This window comes from Erythranthe guttata, chromosome 13, assembly GCF_056151865.1.
Source record: "Erythranthe guttata isolate IM_541 chromosome 13, IM_541, whole genome shotgun sequence".
Taxonomy (NCBI): Eukaryota; Viridiplantae; Streptophyta; class Magnoliopsida; order Lamiales; family Phrymaceae; genus Erythranthe; species Erythranthe guttata.
In genome coordinates, this window is record NC_142545.1 from 1,404,700 (window position 1) to 1,422,547 (window position 17,848).

The following is a 17,848-nucleotide window of genomic DNA, read 5'->3' on the forward strand; positions in this document are numbered from 1 at the left end:
TATGATCTTTAAATACACTTTAGGGTGAAATTTGCCAAATTATAAGGGTGTAGGTGTAATTTTGCTACCTTTTTCTCATGCTCACTTTTAAATAAATAAATAATAAATAATGGACAATAAGATGAGAGTGTGATTCGTGTCGGAAAAATCAGATCAAATTATTGCTGGCAACAACTAGAAAATTATTGAGCAAATAGTGTATGGTACAAAATTTTGAGGTACAAATTCCAAGTTGGTTCAGAATCAAGCACGATGACAAACACAAACAGTTGCCTCAGATTTTTAACGAACATAAATTAAAGAGACTTTTTTTTTTTTTTTTGGTGAAATCATAAATATTTCCTAATTTTTCAATATAAATAAAAATTCGAAATATTTATAAAATTAAAATCAATATTTGACAAATAAAAATTCGAAATATATGATACATATATAGTACAGTCCCTTTTATGAAATCTATGAGATATTTTGGTGACAAATAATATAATTGCATGTGCACCAGAAAAAGAAAATGACAAGCCTTTTAATAAGAACCGTAAGCTTTAGGGTTTCACTGGTCTCATAAATTCAACCAAAAGAAGGTTCAATTTTACCTCAAAAACATTGAAAGGGCCACATGATAAAGGTTGCAAGATTTTGCATGTTTCGTTATTTGTACATGTTTACTTGGAAGTATATCGTTCAGAAAATGATACGTAGCACGGAAACTTCAATTTCTTAACGTATTCGTGTTTCGGACATGATCCGACACTCGAGAATACCTGACAGATACCTTATATGAGCCTTTTTGCAATATCTGAAAAGTTAGAAACATGTTTGAATAGTAAATTTCTAAATATTTTTGTTGCTTCCTTAATTATTTACATGGTTTAATGTTCAATTGTAAATTAATAGCTGATAATAATATTTATTTAGAATATATTTGTATGGAAATATTTAAAAAGAATCTATCTATAAATAAAAACTTATATATGTTTATATAGCATATTTATAAATATACCCCTATACTTTTAATATTTACATGTTTCCCCTAAGTTCTCGTATCTTCATTTTTGAGACATGCCGTTTCCCTGTATCCGTTTTTCCATTTCCTCGTTTTACCGTTTCCGTGTCCGTTATACATATAAAATGGATTTCTTGATATGATTTTTTAAGGATTTATATAAGAATTTCTAAGTGTTAAATAAAAATTTCATTTTCATCATCCATCTATTTGAAACGCATGCAAGAAATATTTTTTTGAAAAATCACGAATTTGTAATATATATATATATATATATATATATATATATATATATATATATATATATATATATATATATATATATATATATATATATATATATATATATATATATATATATATAGTTGGTGAGACACCAATTCGAGAACACAAAAGGTGTACGAAAATGACATGAACGATTTGCAAGAGATCCTCTCTCTGTATTCATGTTTAGACCGTGACCATAATTCCAACGGCTATTATGCAATTGCAATATATCCTAAGATATCAATATAAAAAAAATTCAATTAAGAAGTTTCCGATTTTCTGCTTAGATGCTACACCCGATGAAATAAATGACTCATTGATCTACATATAATAAAATGTACATCCATTTGCACGTATGCCGCGAAGGAGAAATTAGATGTTATGTACACCTAGTTATTTACACAGAATGTATATATTTGAACCATAAATCTACACATATATAATTGCACACACACACATTCATATATATGTGTGCTTAATGATTAATCAAATCTAGGGTTCAAATCCACTCGATGTAAATAACCAGATGGAACATCTAACTTCCCTAGACCGAAGTTTCCTTTATTTTTTCCGACATATGTCATTTTCTTTGTTGATTATTTGTCTTACAATTTTTATTTTTCCTTAGAGATTAAAATAAGTTTAATGTTGTCGACATGCCACTCTACCTAACTTGATTGCATGAAAGAATGGACCAATACACTTCAACTATTGATAAATTTGTCATTTACATACTTACGATCAATATGTTTAGACTATTCTCCATCGTTGAATTTTATACATGGACGAAAACTATTACAACTGTGTCAAGAACAATACCATGAGAAAATATTTATCTTCTATTTTTTTTAAATCTGTCTCATGGTCCAATTAATTACAGAAATGCAATTTATTTCAAAGAGTCTGACTTTTTTCAAAAAAACAATTTGGGTCAGAATTGGAATATATATGCGAGATTCCGATTCTTGATTCGATTTTAATTTCTCAAAACAAATTAAAAAATCCATTTTCTTTTAAATAATTGCACTTATAATATAAAGAATTTTTTTTTTATCACGAAGTTTATATTGAAGATATCTATTTTCTCATTAGTAACAGCTTAAACTTTTAGTTGAAATTATCATTCAACATGGACGTATCACGGTCAACAAATGAAAGGTCGTGAGCTCGAATCCTACCGCATTGGACCAGAAAATCTAAATTATATATATATATATATATATATATATATATATATATATATATATATATATATATATATATATATATATATATATATATATATATTGTAGCACGGAAACTTCATATTCTTAACGTTCCTGCGTTTTCGACACGTTTTGTGTTCGACACTCCTCGAGGGTACCTGCTGGACACATTATGGGCCATTTTGCAATTTCTAAAAAAAATTAGAAACATGTTTGAATAACAAATTTTCAAATATTTTTGTCGGACACCATATGAGTCATTTTGCAATTTCTAAAAAAATTAGAAACATGTTTGAATAGCAAATTTTCAAATATTTATGTTGCTTCCCTAATTATTGCACGATTTAATGATCAATGGCAAATTGATAGTTGATGGTAAAATTTATGAAAAATTACAGTTTACACCAATCAAGTTTGCACCGATTTCACATTTGGTCCTCCATGTTCACAAAAAACTAATTTGGTCTCTCATATTACAATAATTGAACACTTTTGGTCATTTTCGTCAATTTACTGTTAATTCGTCAGCTAATGCAATGATGGACACAAACTTGATTCCGTTATTACTAACGAAAAATTGACGGAAATAACTAAAAGCGTTGAATTTTTAAAATATGAGGGACCAAATGTGTTTTTTAGGAACATTGAAAATTAAATGTGAAATCAGTGCGAACTTGAGGGATGAAAATTGTACTTTTCACGAAAATTTATTTTGAATATGTTTGTATGAAAATATATAAAAAGAATTTACATATAAATAAAAACTTATATATGTTTATATATATAACATATTTATAAATAAACCCCTATAATTTTAATATTTATTACATGTTTCCCCCAAACTTTGGTACCCCTACATTTTGGACATGCCGTTTCCCTGTATCTGTTTTCCCGTTTCTCCGTATCCGTGCTACATATATATATATACATAAAAAAGAAAGAAAGAAAAAAAGAATTCCGCAAACTCTTGAAGGAATATTCGAAGAAATTCAAACCCCCCATGCTAATAATATGCATGCACACAATTCCCCCTTTCTCTTTAGTTGCCTTTTCCGACCCGCTTACAGACAGCTAACAAATAACAACCCAACCCCAACCGGTTCGAGAGGTCAGCCGCAGCACGGTGGGGCCCACCCTCCGTAACATAATTATTTTATTAATATATTTTTTATATATACCCATCTATAAATACTAAACACAAACATTCCCATACTATATACAAACACATCTCAATTTCAACGTTACTTACTAGTTACTAGTCTTGTAAGAAAAAAAAAATTATGGCTTTCTCAGCAAACCAAACCTACGCAACCGGACCGAAATTCTCCGAAAACTTTCCGAAAAAGACGATTTCTACCCTCCTAAAACCCCACAATCTCCCAACCTTAAACCCTTGCAAGAAAAATTACCTACTACCCCAACACAAGCCGTTGTACATTTTTTCCGCCACCGGATTCGGGCCGGCCCGAACCCGTGACCCGTTTTCGATCCGGTGCAACGCATACGAAGCGGGTCGGTCGCAGCCCATTGTCCCGATCGGCATCGGGTTCGACCGGGAGGAAGCTGCGCAGAAGGCGAAGATCGGGGTTTACTTCGCCACGTGGTGGGCTTTGAATGTGGTGTTCAATATATATAACAAGAAAGTTTTGAATGCGTTTCCTTTCCCTTGGCTCACTTCAACCCTCTCGCTTGCCGCCGGCTCTCTTATTATGCTCGTTTCTTGGGCGACGAATATTGCTCAGCCGCCGGAAACCGATTTGCAGTTCTGGAAAAATCTTTTTCCGGTAAGCACTACTTCATTTATACATTTCGTTTTGAATTGTTGCGCATAGATTAAAAAAAAAGCCATATAAATATGAATGAATTAAATAAAATAATATACTAAATTACTAAAATACCCTTGTTATTAATTGTTTTAACAACCGATTGTCTTTCAATTTATTAAGAGTGATAAACATTTGAAAAAAGTCCAACTAACGCATGATTGACATTCTAAAGTGACAAATAATAGTATAATTGGATCATGGGAGGTCCATTATACGATATACTAATAATTCTTTGTATTTGACGGTTGATTCGAAAAGTTATTGTACTAACCGAAAAACATCATATAAGACCAAATAATTTAATTAATCATAATGCTAATTTAATTTATATAGGTTGCCGTAGCGCACACCATCGGGCATGTGGCGGCGACGGTTAGCATGTCGAAGGTTGCCGTTTCATTCACGCACATCATCAAGAGCGGCGAACCAGCATTCACCGTAGTAGTGTCCAGATTCCTAATGGGAGAAACTTTTCCATTGTCGGTTTATCTTTCGTTGTTGCCTATAATCGGAGGTTGCGCTCTTTCCGCAGCCACCGAGCTCAATTTCAACCTCACCGGTAATTTAAAAAAAAAATTACTATTCTAATATTCAAATTAAACGTACACGTGTGCGAATGAGCGTTACACGGAAAATATTAAATTATTTTGATTTATTGCAGGTTTTATGGGGGCAATGTTGTCAAACTTGGCATTTGTATTTAGGAATATATTTTCAAAGAGAGGAATGATGAAAGGGAAATCAGTTGGAGGGATGAATTACTATGCTTGTCTCTCAATGTTGTCTCTATTGATAGTTACACCATTTGCTATAGCTGTGGAGGGTCCCCACTTGTGGGCTGTTGGTTGGCAAAATGCTCTCTCTCAAATTGGACCAAATTTCATATGGTAAAGTAATTCATTTTCTCCAATTTATTTGTCACATTCTAACTTTTTTTTTTTTTTATTTTATGGGAAAAACACAGTTTTCATCCATTGAGTCTGCACTAATTTCTTTTTTTGGTCCCTGTTCAACAAAAAATACAGTTAGTCCCTCATATTTTAGTAGTTTAGCACATTTGGTCAGTTAAGACAGTGATAAACACATGCTTGGTTCTGTTAGTACTAACGCAACATTGACGAAAATGGCTAAAAATGTTAAATTTTTAAAACATGAAAGACCAAATGTGTTTTTTTGTGAACATGGATGACCAAATATGAAATAGGTGCAGACTTGAGGGGTTAAAATTGTATTTTTTTTCTTTTTTTTTTCCCTTTTTTCTTATTTATTCTTAACCTGGCATAGAAACTTGAAGCAAAAATAATATGACCATATGAAAATGGAAAAATCGAACCACGGGTAGGAAATACAAGTCATGGAATTTATAATACATTTGGTGAAGTGTATCGATCGAGTTAGAACATATACCCGGTGCATTTCATCCAATAGAGCGAAAATAACCGAAAAATCATAAAGTTATTGCTTTGATTTTTGATTTATTACTTTTGGAAATCTAAAAAGAAACTTCATCTCTTGCATTTATTCTAGTTTAAAAAGGGGAACTTTTTATTTATTTAAAATCTAAAATGATTAATACAATTAAATTTCTTTAGTCAATACTTTTTAAGTCGAGACCGTCACAACGCTCTGACCCTTAGAATCTTTACATGTAAAAAAAGTTTACAAACAAATTATATACATACATTGCCCATAAAGTAAATTAAATATGATTATGGGCATGGCTTGTGTCAGTCAACTAGATTGCAAAATCTTTTTTTTTTGTCACTATTTTATTATATTTCTAATTATTGATTTTTGATTAATGAAATAAAAAAATAATAGGTGGGTGGTGGCGCAGAGTGTATTTTACCACTTATACAATCAAGTATCATATATGTCACTAAATGAGATATCACCATTGACATTTAGCATTGGAAATACAATGAAGAGAATATCTGTAATAGTTGTATCTATATTCATCTTTCAAACACCTCTTCAACCAATCAATGCTCTTGGTGCTGCCATTGCTATTTCTGGAACCTTCCTATATTCTCAGGTATTTTCTTTATTTTTTATATATATATCACCTTTTCTATTTAATTTCCATAGTGAATTTTATTTATTTATTTAAATGTAATTAATGTAGAATTTTAGGACAAGGTACAATCTTGAATCTTGTATGATAAAATCTTATCACATGTGAATACTACAACTTGTCACATGTTGTCTTTCTTTTGCCATCACTTTTTTACCCCACTTGTCACATGCATGCTAATTTTTATTTTTTTAAATTCTTTTTTGGTGGATATGATATAACAAAATAGGGACAATTTTTCGAAATTTCCGGATTTCCATATAAAAGTTTTGATGTGAAAATATTTTATTTATTTCGATTTATATTTGTTTTCTTCTACGGGAGTTATAAATAATGCTCCGAATTAATTTTTGACATTCCAACCGATATTAATTTCTAAAAGTGATTTCAGAGTTTTTTTTTGTTTGTTTAATAAAACACAAAACTGCATTTATAATGTTAATTTTTTCAAATTATAACTTTGAAATTACAAAATTTTGGAAGTATTTGTCGGGATGGAATTTGCAAAATTTTAAAAGTTCGGTCGATTTTTTACTTCTGAAACCATTGGGAATTTGCTAATTTCGATCCATTCGATCCGGTCCGGTTTCTTATCTCAATAATGAAAATAGTACTTGTTATCCATTTTGTAATTGTTTTAAACTTATAATTATCCTTAAGAAACAATTTTGAATTTATTCTCTAACACATGATTCAATTTCTGTGCATTAATATTTTTATGCAGGCTAAGCAGTAATTCAAGGATTTATGATGCCTTTTGATGCAAATCAATAATGGTTTTTGAGAGGGACAAAAGCCATAATCAGAAATTCAGACATTTAGACAATTAATATTAATCTTAATATTAATATTAATATTATTATATATATTAGTATATATACAGCCTAACATTTTTACCTCTTCAAATTCGGAGTTCTTCACTCGGATGGTGGTGCGTCATCTATCAATTTTGCTGGTTGAATCGATTGAATTGTTCGTCGAGGGATCATTACTATAGACGAATGCATTATTACAATAATATAGAGGCAATTTAGCACTAATGTACATCATATTAATTGTTGTTATAATCAGTGGCGAGGCCAGGAATTTTTGTGAGGGTGGGCTTAAACATATCGGGGGTTCGGGGGCAGCGCCCCCGATTTTTTTTTTTTTTGCATTAAGTAGCACAAAAACAAGTTACTAAATATATAATTTAACTAAATAGCATAAACCAAACTCTTAAAAGTTGCATTTCAAAATATAATGATGCAATCTCTTTACAAATTACAACTGGCCCTTTCGAGTTTTCATGTTTTGAAAATTATTCATAACTGTATCATTGTCAATTCCCGCGCAAATGTCTCTTTCAATAAAGACAAGCAAAGCATCACTCAACCATTCATCATTCATCCGACTGCGCAATCTACTCTTGATGATACTCATGGCTGAAAATGCCCTCTCGACTGTAGCAGTAGCAACCGGCAACGTTAATGCCAAAGTCAAAATCAAGTAAACCAAAGGATACACCTTGTTTCTCCTAGTTTCTACCATTTTGCGAGCAAGATCACTAATTCCATTCAACCCATGAAATTCACTGCTTAAGCGCATATCAACAATGTAAGTATCCAACTGATCATTGAGCTCACATTTGTCGAGCTCGGTGAAGTCTTGTGGATAAAAATCAACAAGACGAAGTAATTTGTCCTTGTCAAAGTGAGAGAACGAGTTAGATGGATCAAGGCAAGCAATGCACACAAGCAATTCCATTGTCGAATCAGAGAATCGAGCATTTAGCTCTCCAAGTTGCATATCCAAAATAGTGTAAAACGTCTCAACCTTATAATGATGTAAATTTGTCATTTCTTCTTCATTCCGTCTTTTTCGTCCTCGAGCAACATATTTAGCATCCATTTGAGGAACATCAACTTTGTGCTTCTTACAAAATACGGTTACACTTTCAAACAAAAAATCCCACCCGTTTTCTCGAAATGATTGAATTTGAATCTTTGACACTTGAACTAATCTCATTCCATTCACAATATCTTGATCTTTCCTTTGAAGTGCTTGAGATAGCTCATTTGTGATCGCCAATACCTTTTTCATCAAAAAAAGGCTCAATACAAAATCAAATGACAAAAGCCTATCAACAATGTCTTGTGCTTCTGTTCGATGACTTGTACTTGAAGCATCACGGCCAATAACTTCAAGTACATCAATTACTGCATCAAACATATTGATCAAACTCAACAAAGTATTGTAATGCGAGCTCCAACGCGTATCACCTGTGTATTTAAAAAAGTAAATAAAAATAAAAATTTATGAGACATTCTAAAATGGTAAAAAAAAAATATTAAAGCCTAAAAATAATATAACCTGCTCGTTTGAGATTTGTTTCTTGATTTAGACCTCGCCCACTTGAAATCTCCCCCATATTGAGTGCATCGATTATGTTTTCATGTTGCTTTTGTCTAAGCAAATCACGACGTTTACATGAAGAACCAACAACATTCAACACTCTTGTAGTAAAATCAAAAAGTGAAGAAATATGATCGTGCTTCTTAGCAACTGCTACTAAAGCTAATTGGAGCTGATGAGCGAAGCAATGAATATAATATGCACAAGGGTTCTCATTCAAGATGAGTGTTTTTAGGCCATTGAATTGACCTCTCATATTACTAGCTCCATCATAACCTTGACCACGTAATTTAGAGACACTCAATCCATATCGAGAAAAAAAATCATCAATAGTTGCTTTAAGAGTCAAAGCACTAGTATCAGTAACATGTTCAACTCCTAAAAATCGCTCAATCACAATACCAGATTTGTCGACATACCTTACCACTAAGGCCATTTGCTCCTTCATTGATATATCCCTTGCTTCATCAACCATTAGACAAAACGTCGAATCACCAATATCACTTATAATTTCTTTCAGAATTTCCATTGCAAATGCATTTACAATCTCCTTTTGAATATCTGAACATATCATCTTGTGGTTTAATGGAGCATTGTTCAGAGTAACTTCTTTAATATTCGAATTAATTTGGCCAAAGGTTTTCACAAGTTGAATAAAATTTCCTGGATTAGCCGAACTTTCACTTTCATCGTGACCACGAAATGCTAGCCCTTGTGTTGAGAGATATCGAGCTACCTCAATTGAAGTAATCAAACGCATTTTATATTTAGCCTTTTCTTGATCTGACTGCTTGTGAACAACTGTCTCAATATGTTGATTTTGATTCATCAAATCTTCACATTTTCCCCAAGCTTCATTATGTGCACTATTAGGACCTCCTACGTGAGTAGCTAACTTTTCATTTCTCTTCCAATTACTAAATCCTTCAGTAACAAAATGATCACCACCCGATTGACCTCCCATATCTGGTTTGAAAAGATAACAACATAAACAATATGCTGCATCTTTGGATACACTATACTCCAACCAAGTACTATATTTGGTGAACCAAGTGTTAATAAATCGTCTATTTTGCTTGCCATAAACTGTGAGAGGAAATGCGTGGTTATACGGTTGGCAAGGACCTTTTTGCAAATATGCTCTACGAACTCGATCTCGATCATTAACATTATATTGTAAAATACAAGGCCTTTGTCCAGGATCTGCAGGAAGATCTTCTAAGTTAATTTCTCGGAGTGGTTTATTCGATGTAGATTCATCACCTTCTTGAAGAGGAGGTGCTTTTCTTTTTAAATATCTCAACATAACTGTTTAACAAGACAAAATAAAATATATTAATAAAAAAATAAGGAGTTCCAAGAAAGTGATCAGAGATTAAGACAACAAAAATTAAAGGAAAAAAACTCAAAATCCATAAAATATATCACTTTGTCAAGTTTTTTAATAATAATAATGAATGGAGAATTAATAAATAATAAAATATATGAAGAATGATGAATAAAAATCCCCTGTCTCAATTCTTCATATACTGCTACTGGTGCGTGCATATCATATCCTCTTTTCTTTGTTTTTTTTTTTTTTTTTTTTTTTTAATTTATTTATTCATCACTCCAATTTTCCAACTGATCAATTTCCTTCGTTTGTTTGCCAATTACATCCACTTTTAACAAATATCAATTCCTTAAATTCACTTTTCACCATTATCATCGCATTACAAGAAGTTCCCCTTTTCCCGATTTTTAGTTCTTTCTTTCCCTCCACTGTCAGAAGATAATACCAAAACAAACAACAAAACCTAAATTGCTATGAAAATCCAAGAAACATGTATATCTAGTCGATTATCAAAATTACTCAATCGACTTCTAAATTTCTAATTGATATTCAGTCTGAAAATTAAGATGAGAGAGGAGATGTGAAACCTTAATCGATCGCCGGTAGGTGGCAATTTCCGGCAAGCAACGGTTGTAGAACGCTATATGCAACTGTGCAAGAGAGTTTTTTTTTTTTTTTCTTTCTTTCTGAGAGAAACGAGAACGACGTTTCGTGAAAGACGATGCTTTGAATAGTGGGCTTACATAGATGGGCTAAAAATAAGTGGGTTAAAAATAAGTGAGGTTAGATAATATAATTGGGTATTTGGGTGGGCTTTAAAAGGAAATAGGGTATTTTATATATATATATATATATATATATATATAAGAAAAAATTTAAGAAGTGAGGGGGGGCTTGAGTCCACCCTAGCCCTTGGGTGGACTCGCCCCTGGTTATAATAATTAATTAATGAATAATAATTGTTATGATAAATTGTGGCAAAGAAAATTATATGTTTCTCCATTCTCTTTCACGTGCTAATATACAGACATTAGCCATAAGTAAAATAGGAAATATAATTTACAAGATAGGAAACAAATAAAAGATATCAGAAAAGATATCAACAAAATATTCTCTCGTAACCACCAAATCTTCTCTTCACGTCAATTTCGCCAATACTCCCCCTCAAGTTGGTGCATGAAGATCACGAATGGCCAACTTGTCGAGAAAAACCTCAAACTGCTTCTTGCCGATTGCTTTGGTGAATATATTTGCTAACTGTTCACCGGTCCGAACACAGTGGGTAGAGATAATACCTTCCTGAATAGCATCACGAACAAGGTGACAATCCACCTCTATATATATGTTTAGTGCGCTCATGAAACACCGGGTTAGCTGCAATATGCATGGCAGCCTGATTATCACAATAAACACGAATCCGATGTCGATGAGAAATACCCAATGACAACAATAAACCCTTCAACCATTTGAGTTCGCAAGTGAGAGTCGCTAGAGCTCGATACTCAGCCTTAGCAGAAGACCTGGAAACTGTATGTTGTTTCTTCGTCTTCCATGAAATTGGTGAAGACCCAAGAAGCACAAAATACCCGGTAATAGACCGACGAGTAAGCGGACAACTTGCCCAATCCGAATCACAATAGCCATGTAACTGAATATCAATGTTACCACGCAAGAAAATCCCACGCCCGGGACAACCTTTTACATAATGTACCACTCGTAAAGCTGCTTCCCAATGTCTTATTCGTGGTGATTGCATGAACTGAGCCAATGTATGAACTGAGTAACACAATTCAGGTCGAGTAATTGTCAAGTAAATCAATCGTCCAACGAGACGGCGATACTGTTCCGGGTTGTCTAACAACACACTATTGTCGAGAGCAAGACCATGGTTTTGTTCCAATGGAATCATTGCTGGCTTAGATCCCAACTTCCCTGTTTCGGTAATTATGTCCAATGCATATTTACGTTGGGACAAAAATCTTCCTTCCATCCCTCGTGCAACTTCAATCCCTAAGAAATATTTTAATTTTCCAAGATCCTTCATATGAAAGCATTCATTGAGATATGCCTTAAAAAGTTTCAACATTTCTGAATTATATATTCCCTGATATAATCAAATCGTCGATATATACAAGAACAACCAAAATAGCACCATATTTTCTAAAAAATGAACAGAGAATAATCAGAATATGACTGCTTAAATCCATAATTTTTCAATGCAGTAGAAAGTTTAGCAAACCAATTTCGTGGAGCTTGCCGCAATCCATACAAAGACTTCCGCAATCGACACACCCTGTCAGAAGAGGAGCTAGAAAAACCAGGAGGTGGGCGCATATACACTTCTTCGTCAAGGTCCCCATGTAAAAATGCATTACGAACATCCATTTGATGTAACTCCCACTTTTGTTTGGCGGCCACAGCTAGAAGAACCCTCACCGTAGCCATTTTAGCAACCGGAGCAAATGTCTCATTGTAGTCGATTCCTGCTTTTTGGTTATTGCCCAGTACTACCAAACGCGCCTTATGTCTTTCGATGGATCCATCAGAATCATACTTTGTTTTGTAAACCCATTTGCAACCAATGGGTTTCTTTCCCGAAGGCAAGTTCTCCATAGTCCACGTGCCATTCTTTTCAAGTGCCTCTATCTCTTCTTGCATAGCTTTACGCCATTTATCATGTCTGACAGCCTCTGAAAAATGGGTGGGCTCTGTCTCGGCTGTAATAGCTGCCAAAAAACGACGATGTGGTGCAGAAAAATTATCACACGTTACATAATTAGCTATGGGATAAGGAGTACCTGAGGACATCTGAATAGCAGGTTGCGATGTGACGGGATCAGGGCAGCGAACAGTGTGACACACGTAATCTTGTAAATGACTCGGGTGACGTCGTGCACGCTGAGGACGTTCTTCTGTCACGGATGGAACAAGTTCAGTTTCAACGTCTTCAACTGAATTCCCAACACCCCCCCTGTCGTCGCAATCTGGCGACTCAACGTCTAGAGTCTGCAACTCTTCATCGACAACAAGGTCATCAATTACAACATCGGAACTTGGAGCCCCAATAATAGTTGTGGAAGAGCTACAAAATGGAAATTCCTCTTCACTGAAAACAACGTCACGAGATACAAAAAATTCATGTTTCTCCAAATCATACAATTTCCATCCATTTTTTCCATACGGATATCCCATAAACACACATTTACGACTTCTAGAGGCAAACTTATCGTTTTCTTTGGCACGGGCAAAACACAAACACCCAAAAATGCGAATATTGGCATAAGATGGAGGAGTATTAAACAATACCTCATAAGGAGTTTTTCCCCCTAAAACAGATGAGGGTGTCCGATTAATCAAATACCCAGCAGCTAACACACACTCACCCCAAAACTTAATAGGAAGATGAGCCTGAAACCGCAAAGCACGTGCCACATTGAAAATATGCCGGTGTTTCCTTTCCACTCTACCATTTTGTTGAGGAGTACCAACACACGACGTCTGAATCTCAATTCATTTATCCACGAGAAAACGAGTAAGAGAAGTAAATTCAGTCCCATTATCACTCCTTATAATTTTTACTTCTTTACCAAACTGTCTACTCGTCAATGCACAAAAATTTCTCAAAATATTATTTACTTCAGACTTCTCAATAAGCAAGTAAATCCACACAGCTCTAGTAAAGTCATCCACAATAGTCAAAAAATAAATTGCACCACAAGAAGATGGGACACGATATGGTCCCCATAAATCACAGTGGATCAAATAAAAAGGCTCTTTCGCATTATGAGTACTTTGTTAAAAAACATCTCTAGTCTGTTTCGCACGAAAACAAGTTTCACAAACTTTATTTTTTGAATCAATAACAACTGAACTAAAATTTGGTAAAGCTGCCACAATACTATAAGATGGATGCCCCATACGACGATGCCACAACTCTACGCTGCTCTTGCTCTCAACCTTGTGCGCGCGCGCTGGTGTCACACCTCGAAAAATATATATCCCGTCACATTGCTCACCCATACCAATCAGTGTCCTCGATACACGGTCCTGTATTATACATAGATTATCAGTAAGTGTGATGATAAAATTTTTATTTTTCGAAAGTAATTTTCCAATAGACAATAAATTGCAATTCAATTGTGGAACAAATAACACATGTGATAATTTTAATTTATCTTCCATAACCACTGTTCCTTCTTTCGTTGCCATAGTTTCAGCTCCATTTGGTAGACCCACCGAACATGGGTTTACTTTGCAAATATCAGCAAACGAATCAACACATCCTGTCATATGATGCGAAGCTCCGGAATCAAGTATCCACTGATGGTCAGAGGTCTTACCAGAGAGTTTTTTTGTGGGGTTGTTCTTCTGGGCTTTCAACCTCGTCACAAGAGTTGCCCATTGATCATCGGTCAGTCCCGTAAGCCCAACACGGTCAGAATCTGTCACTGTTGACGTTGTGCCACGTCCATTCACACCTTGCGCAGCATTTGCACGGATTGGAGCACGTCCACGTCCCATACCTCGTCCAACCCCACGTCCATTTCCACGGCCGCCCCCACGTGGCCTGTCGCCCCACCAATCCGGATATCCGATAATCTGAAAACAACCGTTTGTATCATGTCCCACTCTTCCACAGTGTTTGCAATCCTCATTTTTGTCTTTATTGTCACGACCTTTTGTTTGAACAGCAAAAGCCATAGCGTCACTTCTTTCGTCTCTTCCCCGAGCGATCTCACGGTGTCTTTCTTCAGTAACAATCATTGAATAAACTCGATTTAACCCCGACAGCGGTTCCATATTTAGGATTGTTGATCTCACTGTACCAAACATGGAGTCTTCTAATCCCATCAAAAATTGATGAATTTGCTCGTCTTCTCGTCTCTTAATCATTTGTTCTGTAATTTTGCACTTGCAGCCAACACAAGTGCAAGTCATAATTGGCTCGTAATCATTCAATTCATCCCACAACATCTTTAGACGACCAAAGTAAGTTGCAATCGGTTGTCCACGTTGCTTGCATCCAGCCAACTCTGCTTTTAATTGTTGAATACGAGGTCCATTGGCAATTGAAAATCGCAATTGCAAATCGTCCCAAAGCTCCTTCACGTTCTCCCTGTACGTAATGCTCGAACGTAAGGTGGGTTCAATAGTATTGAATATCCATGCCACCAACATGGAATTTACCATCCACCAATCGTCAATTTCTGTAGAATTGGCGGCTGGTTGCGAAATTGTCCCGTCGATAAATCCGAGTTTCCTTTTAGCCCGCAACGCCACTTTCATGGCTTTGGCCCATTCTTCGTAATTAGTTCCCTTCAATTGTACATGAGTCACCAAGGCTCCTGGATTGTCAGCCGAGGTTAACGTATATGGCGTCACCATGTCTGTCTTGTTCTTGCCACTATCACCTCCGGTCATGGAAATATTTGACTTACTGTTTGTTTTTCTTTTCACCGTTTTGCTTTCTCCCCTTTTTTTTTTTTTAATAGAATTTTGGTGGCTCTGATGCCATGATAAATTGTGGCAAAGAAAATTATGTGTTTCTCCATTCTCTTTCACGTGCTAATATACAGACATTAGCCATAAGTAAAATAGGAAATATAATTTACAAGATAAGAAACAAATAAAAGATATCAGAAAAGATATCAACAAAATATTCTCTCGTATCCACCAAATATTCTCTTCACGTCAATTCCGCCAACAAATATTATTATTAATATTATTATATATATTAGTATATATACAGCCTAACATTTTTACCTCTTCAAATTCGGAGTTCTTCACTCGGATGGTGGTGCGTCATCTATCAATTTTGCTGGTTGAATCGATTGAATTGTTCGTCGAGGGATCATTACTATAGACGAATGCATTATTACAATAATATAGAGGCAATTTAGCACTAATGTACATCATATTAATTGTTGTTATAATAATTAATTAATGAATAATAATTCTTTATTATATTATTGATCTATCTCTTATGCTGTCGAATGCTTAACCATGGTGAATCCATGTGACTAATTAAACATTGATATATAGCCATATATAGGTGTGTGTGTGTATATATATATATATATGGCATTTACACATTTAAATAGATTTTCTTTTTTAAATTCAACATAGATTAATTTAGCAACATGTATCTTTATGAATAATTAAAAAAAAATTGCAATTCTTTTAATAATGTAATGAAAGATGTACGACATTATGCATTTAAGAAATCGAACATCGTTAAATAGTGTAAATATTATAGATTTAAAGATGTACGGCATTATAGATTTAAGAAATCGAACATCCTTAAATATCGTAAATATTATAGATTTAAAGATGTACGACATTATAGATTTAAAAAATCGAACATCCTTAAATATCGTAAATATTACAGATTTAAAGATGCACGACACTGTAGATGCTCAAAATCTACGAAGTCATACACCATTTATCACAACTTTACAAATTTAATTGTACACATACACGACAACGCTAATTTTTGCATTTCGTATGCGTACGACTATCGTGGTAAATCTATCGTTTTCTTTAAGTTTGGTAAGTGAATTATTAGCACCAAATATCAATAAATCAGTTTTTGTCAATTTCAAATTTAATTAAAACCTAATAGATTTTCATATCTAATAAAACCATACTCTTATTTTCCATCTTACAATACAAAGACAACTATATTAATGCAATTGCACCATTTATAGTCATTGTTTTAAATAAATTCCTTACACTTCTGATTTTTCATTATAATTATTTTCTCAATCAAGAAAACATTTTGAAGTCATCATAAAAGCTTTATGTTTTAGTAAGTTTTTTAGTCATCCTTATTAATTTATGTTTATTTTGCAAGTTAATCATCCAAAGTTTATTTGGAATAAAGTACTATATTAATAAAATCGTTACACTCGTAAAACGAGATATGAATTAAACGAAAAAGTTGATAAGATCACCGAAAGAAAAATCCCAAAAATCACGTCTTTTAATTCAACGCGAAATTTAATTTTAAAGAAATTTTGATTTTTTTTAGGATGACGTTAGTCCTTAAACAAAATATTTTTCAAATTAAATTAATGTTTTTTATTTTATTTTATATTATTGTATTTTTGCCATAGGGAACTATTCGCGATGAACTCGAGCATGTCCCAAGAAGATGAATCGCACATGAACGAAATTGAAGACGCAGAAAGTCGAGAGCAGAAGAGAAAACGTTACTATCGCCACACTTCACACCAAACTCAACAAATGGAAGCGTAATAATATCAAATCGAACAAAATCTTGATTATATAAAAAATTTCTTGTGTAGTTTAATTTAATTTATATTTTGCTGATTTTGAATTTAATTATATTAACTGATTGTAGGTTTTTCCGAAACTGTCCTCACCCGGACAAAAAACAAAGAAACGAGCTTAGCAAGGAACTAGGAATCGAACCGTTGCAGGTTAAGTTTTGGTTCCAAAACAAGAGAACACAAATGAAGGTATGACCATTTAAATTTATAGTTTTGAAACCCTAAAAGAATCATCGTATAATTTAAATGTCGAAACTTATTTATTTTTTTATAGGCGAAACATGAGCACCAAGAAAACGGTCTTCTTCGGGTGGAGAACGATAAACTCCGAGCCGCGAATATAAGGTACAAAGAAGCACTCAGCACTGTGTGTTGCCCTGCTTGTGGTCACATGTCTGCCATGGGAGAGTTGTCCCCTGATGAACACCATTTAAGAATGGAGAATGCTCATTTA

The 17,848-nt window shown here is 33.8% G+C and overlaps 2 protein-coding genes across 2 annotated transcripts; one reads left to right on the forward strand and one right to left on the reverse strand.

Annotated features, from left to right (window-relative positions):
* The first annotated feature begins 3,674 nt into the window (after positions 1-3,674).
* LOC105972086 (glucose-6-phosphate/phosphate translocator 2, chloroplastic) lies at positions 3,675-7,301 on the forward strand. Its single transcript, XM_012997021.2, has 5 exons — positions 3,675-4,259; positions 4,635-4,860; positions 4,963-5,188; positions 6,123-6,336; positions 7,100-7,301. Exons 1-5 carry the CDS (start codon positions 3,756-3,758, stop codon positions 7,109-7,111), a joined length of 1,182 nt encoding a protein of 393 aa, XP_012852475.2. The 5' UTR covers positions 3,675-3,755; the 3' UTR covers positions 7,112-7,301.
* Positions 7,302-7,628: 327 nt separating this feature from the next.
* LOC105956481 (uncharacterized) lies at positions 7,629-10,855 on the reverse strand. The gene is made up of 3 exons (XM_088812241.1): positions 10,690-10,855; positions 8,728-10,077; positions 7,629-8,636 (listed from the first exon to the last, which is right to left on the reverse strand). The coding sequence occupies exons 2-3, from the start codon at positions 10,073-10,075 to the stop codon at positions 7,639-7,641; spliced, it is 2,346 nt and encodes a 781-aa protein (XP_088668367.1). The 5' UTR covers positions 10,076-10,077; positions 10,690-10,855; the 3' UTR covers positions 7,629-7,638.
* Between the last annotated feature and the right edge of the window lie 6,993 nt (positions 10,856-17,848).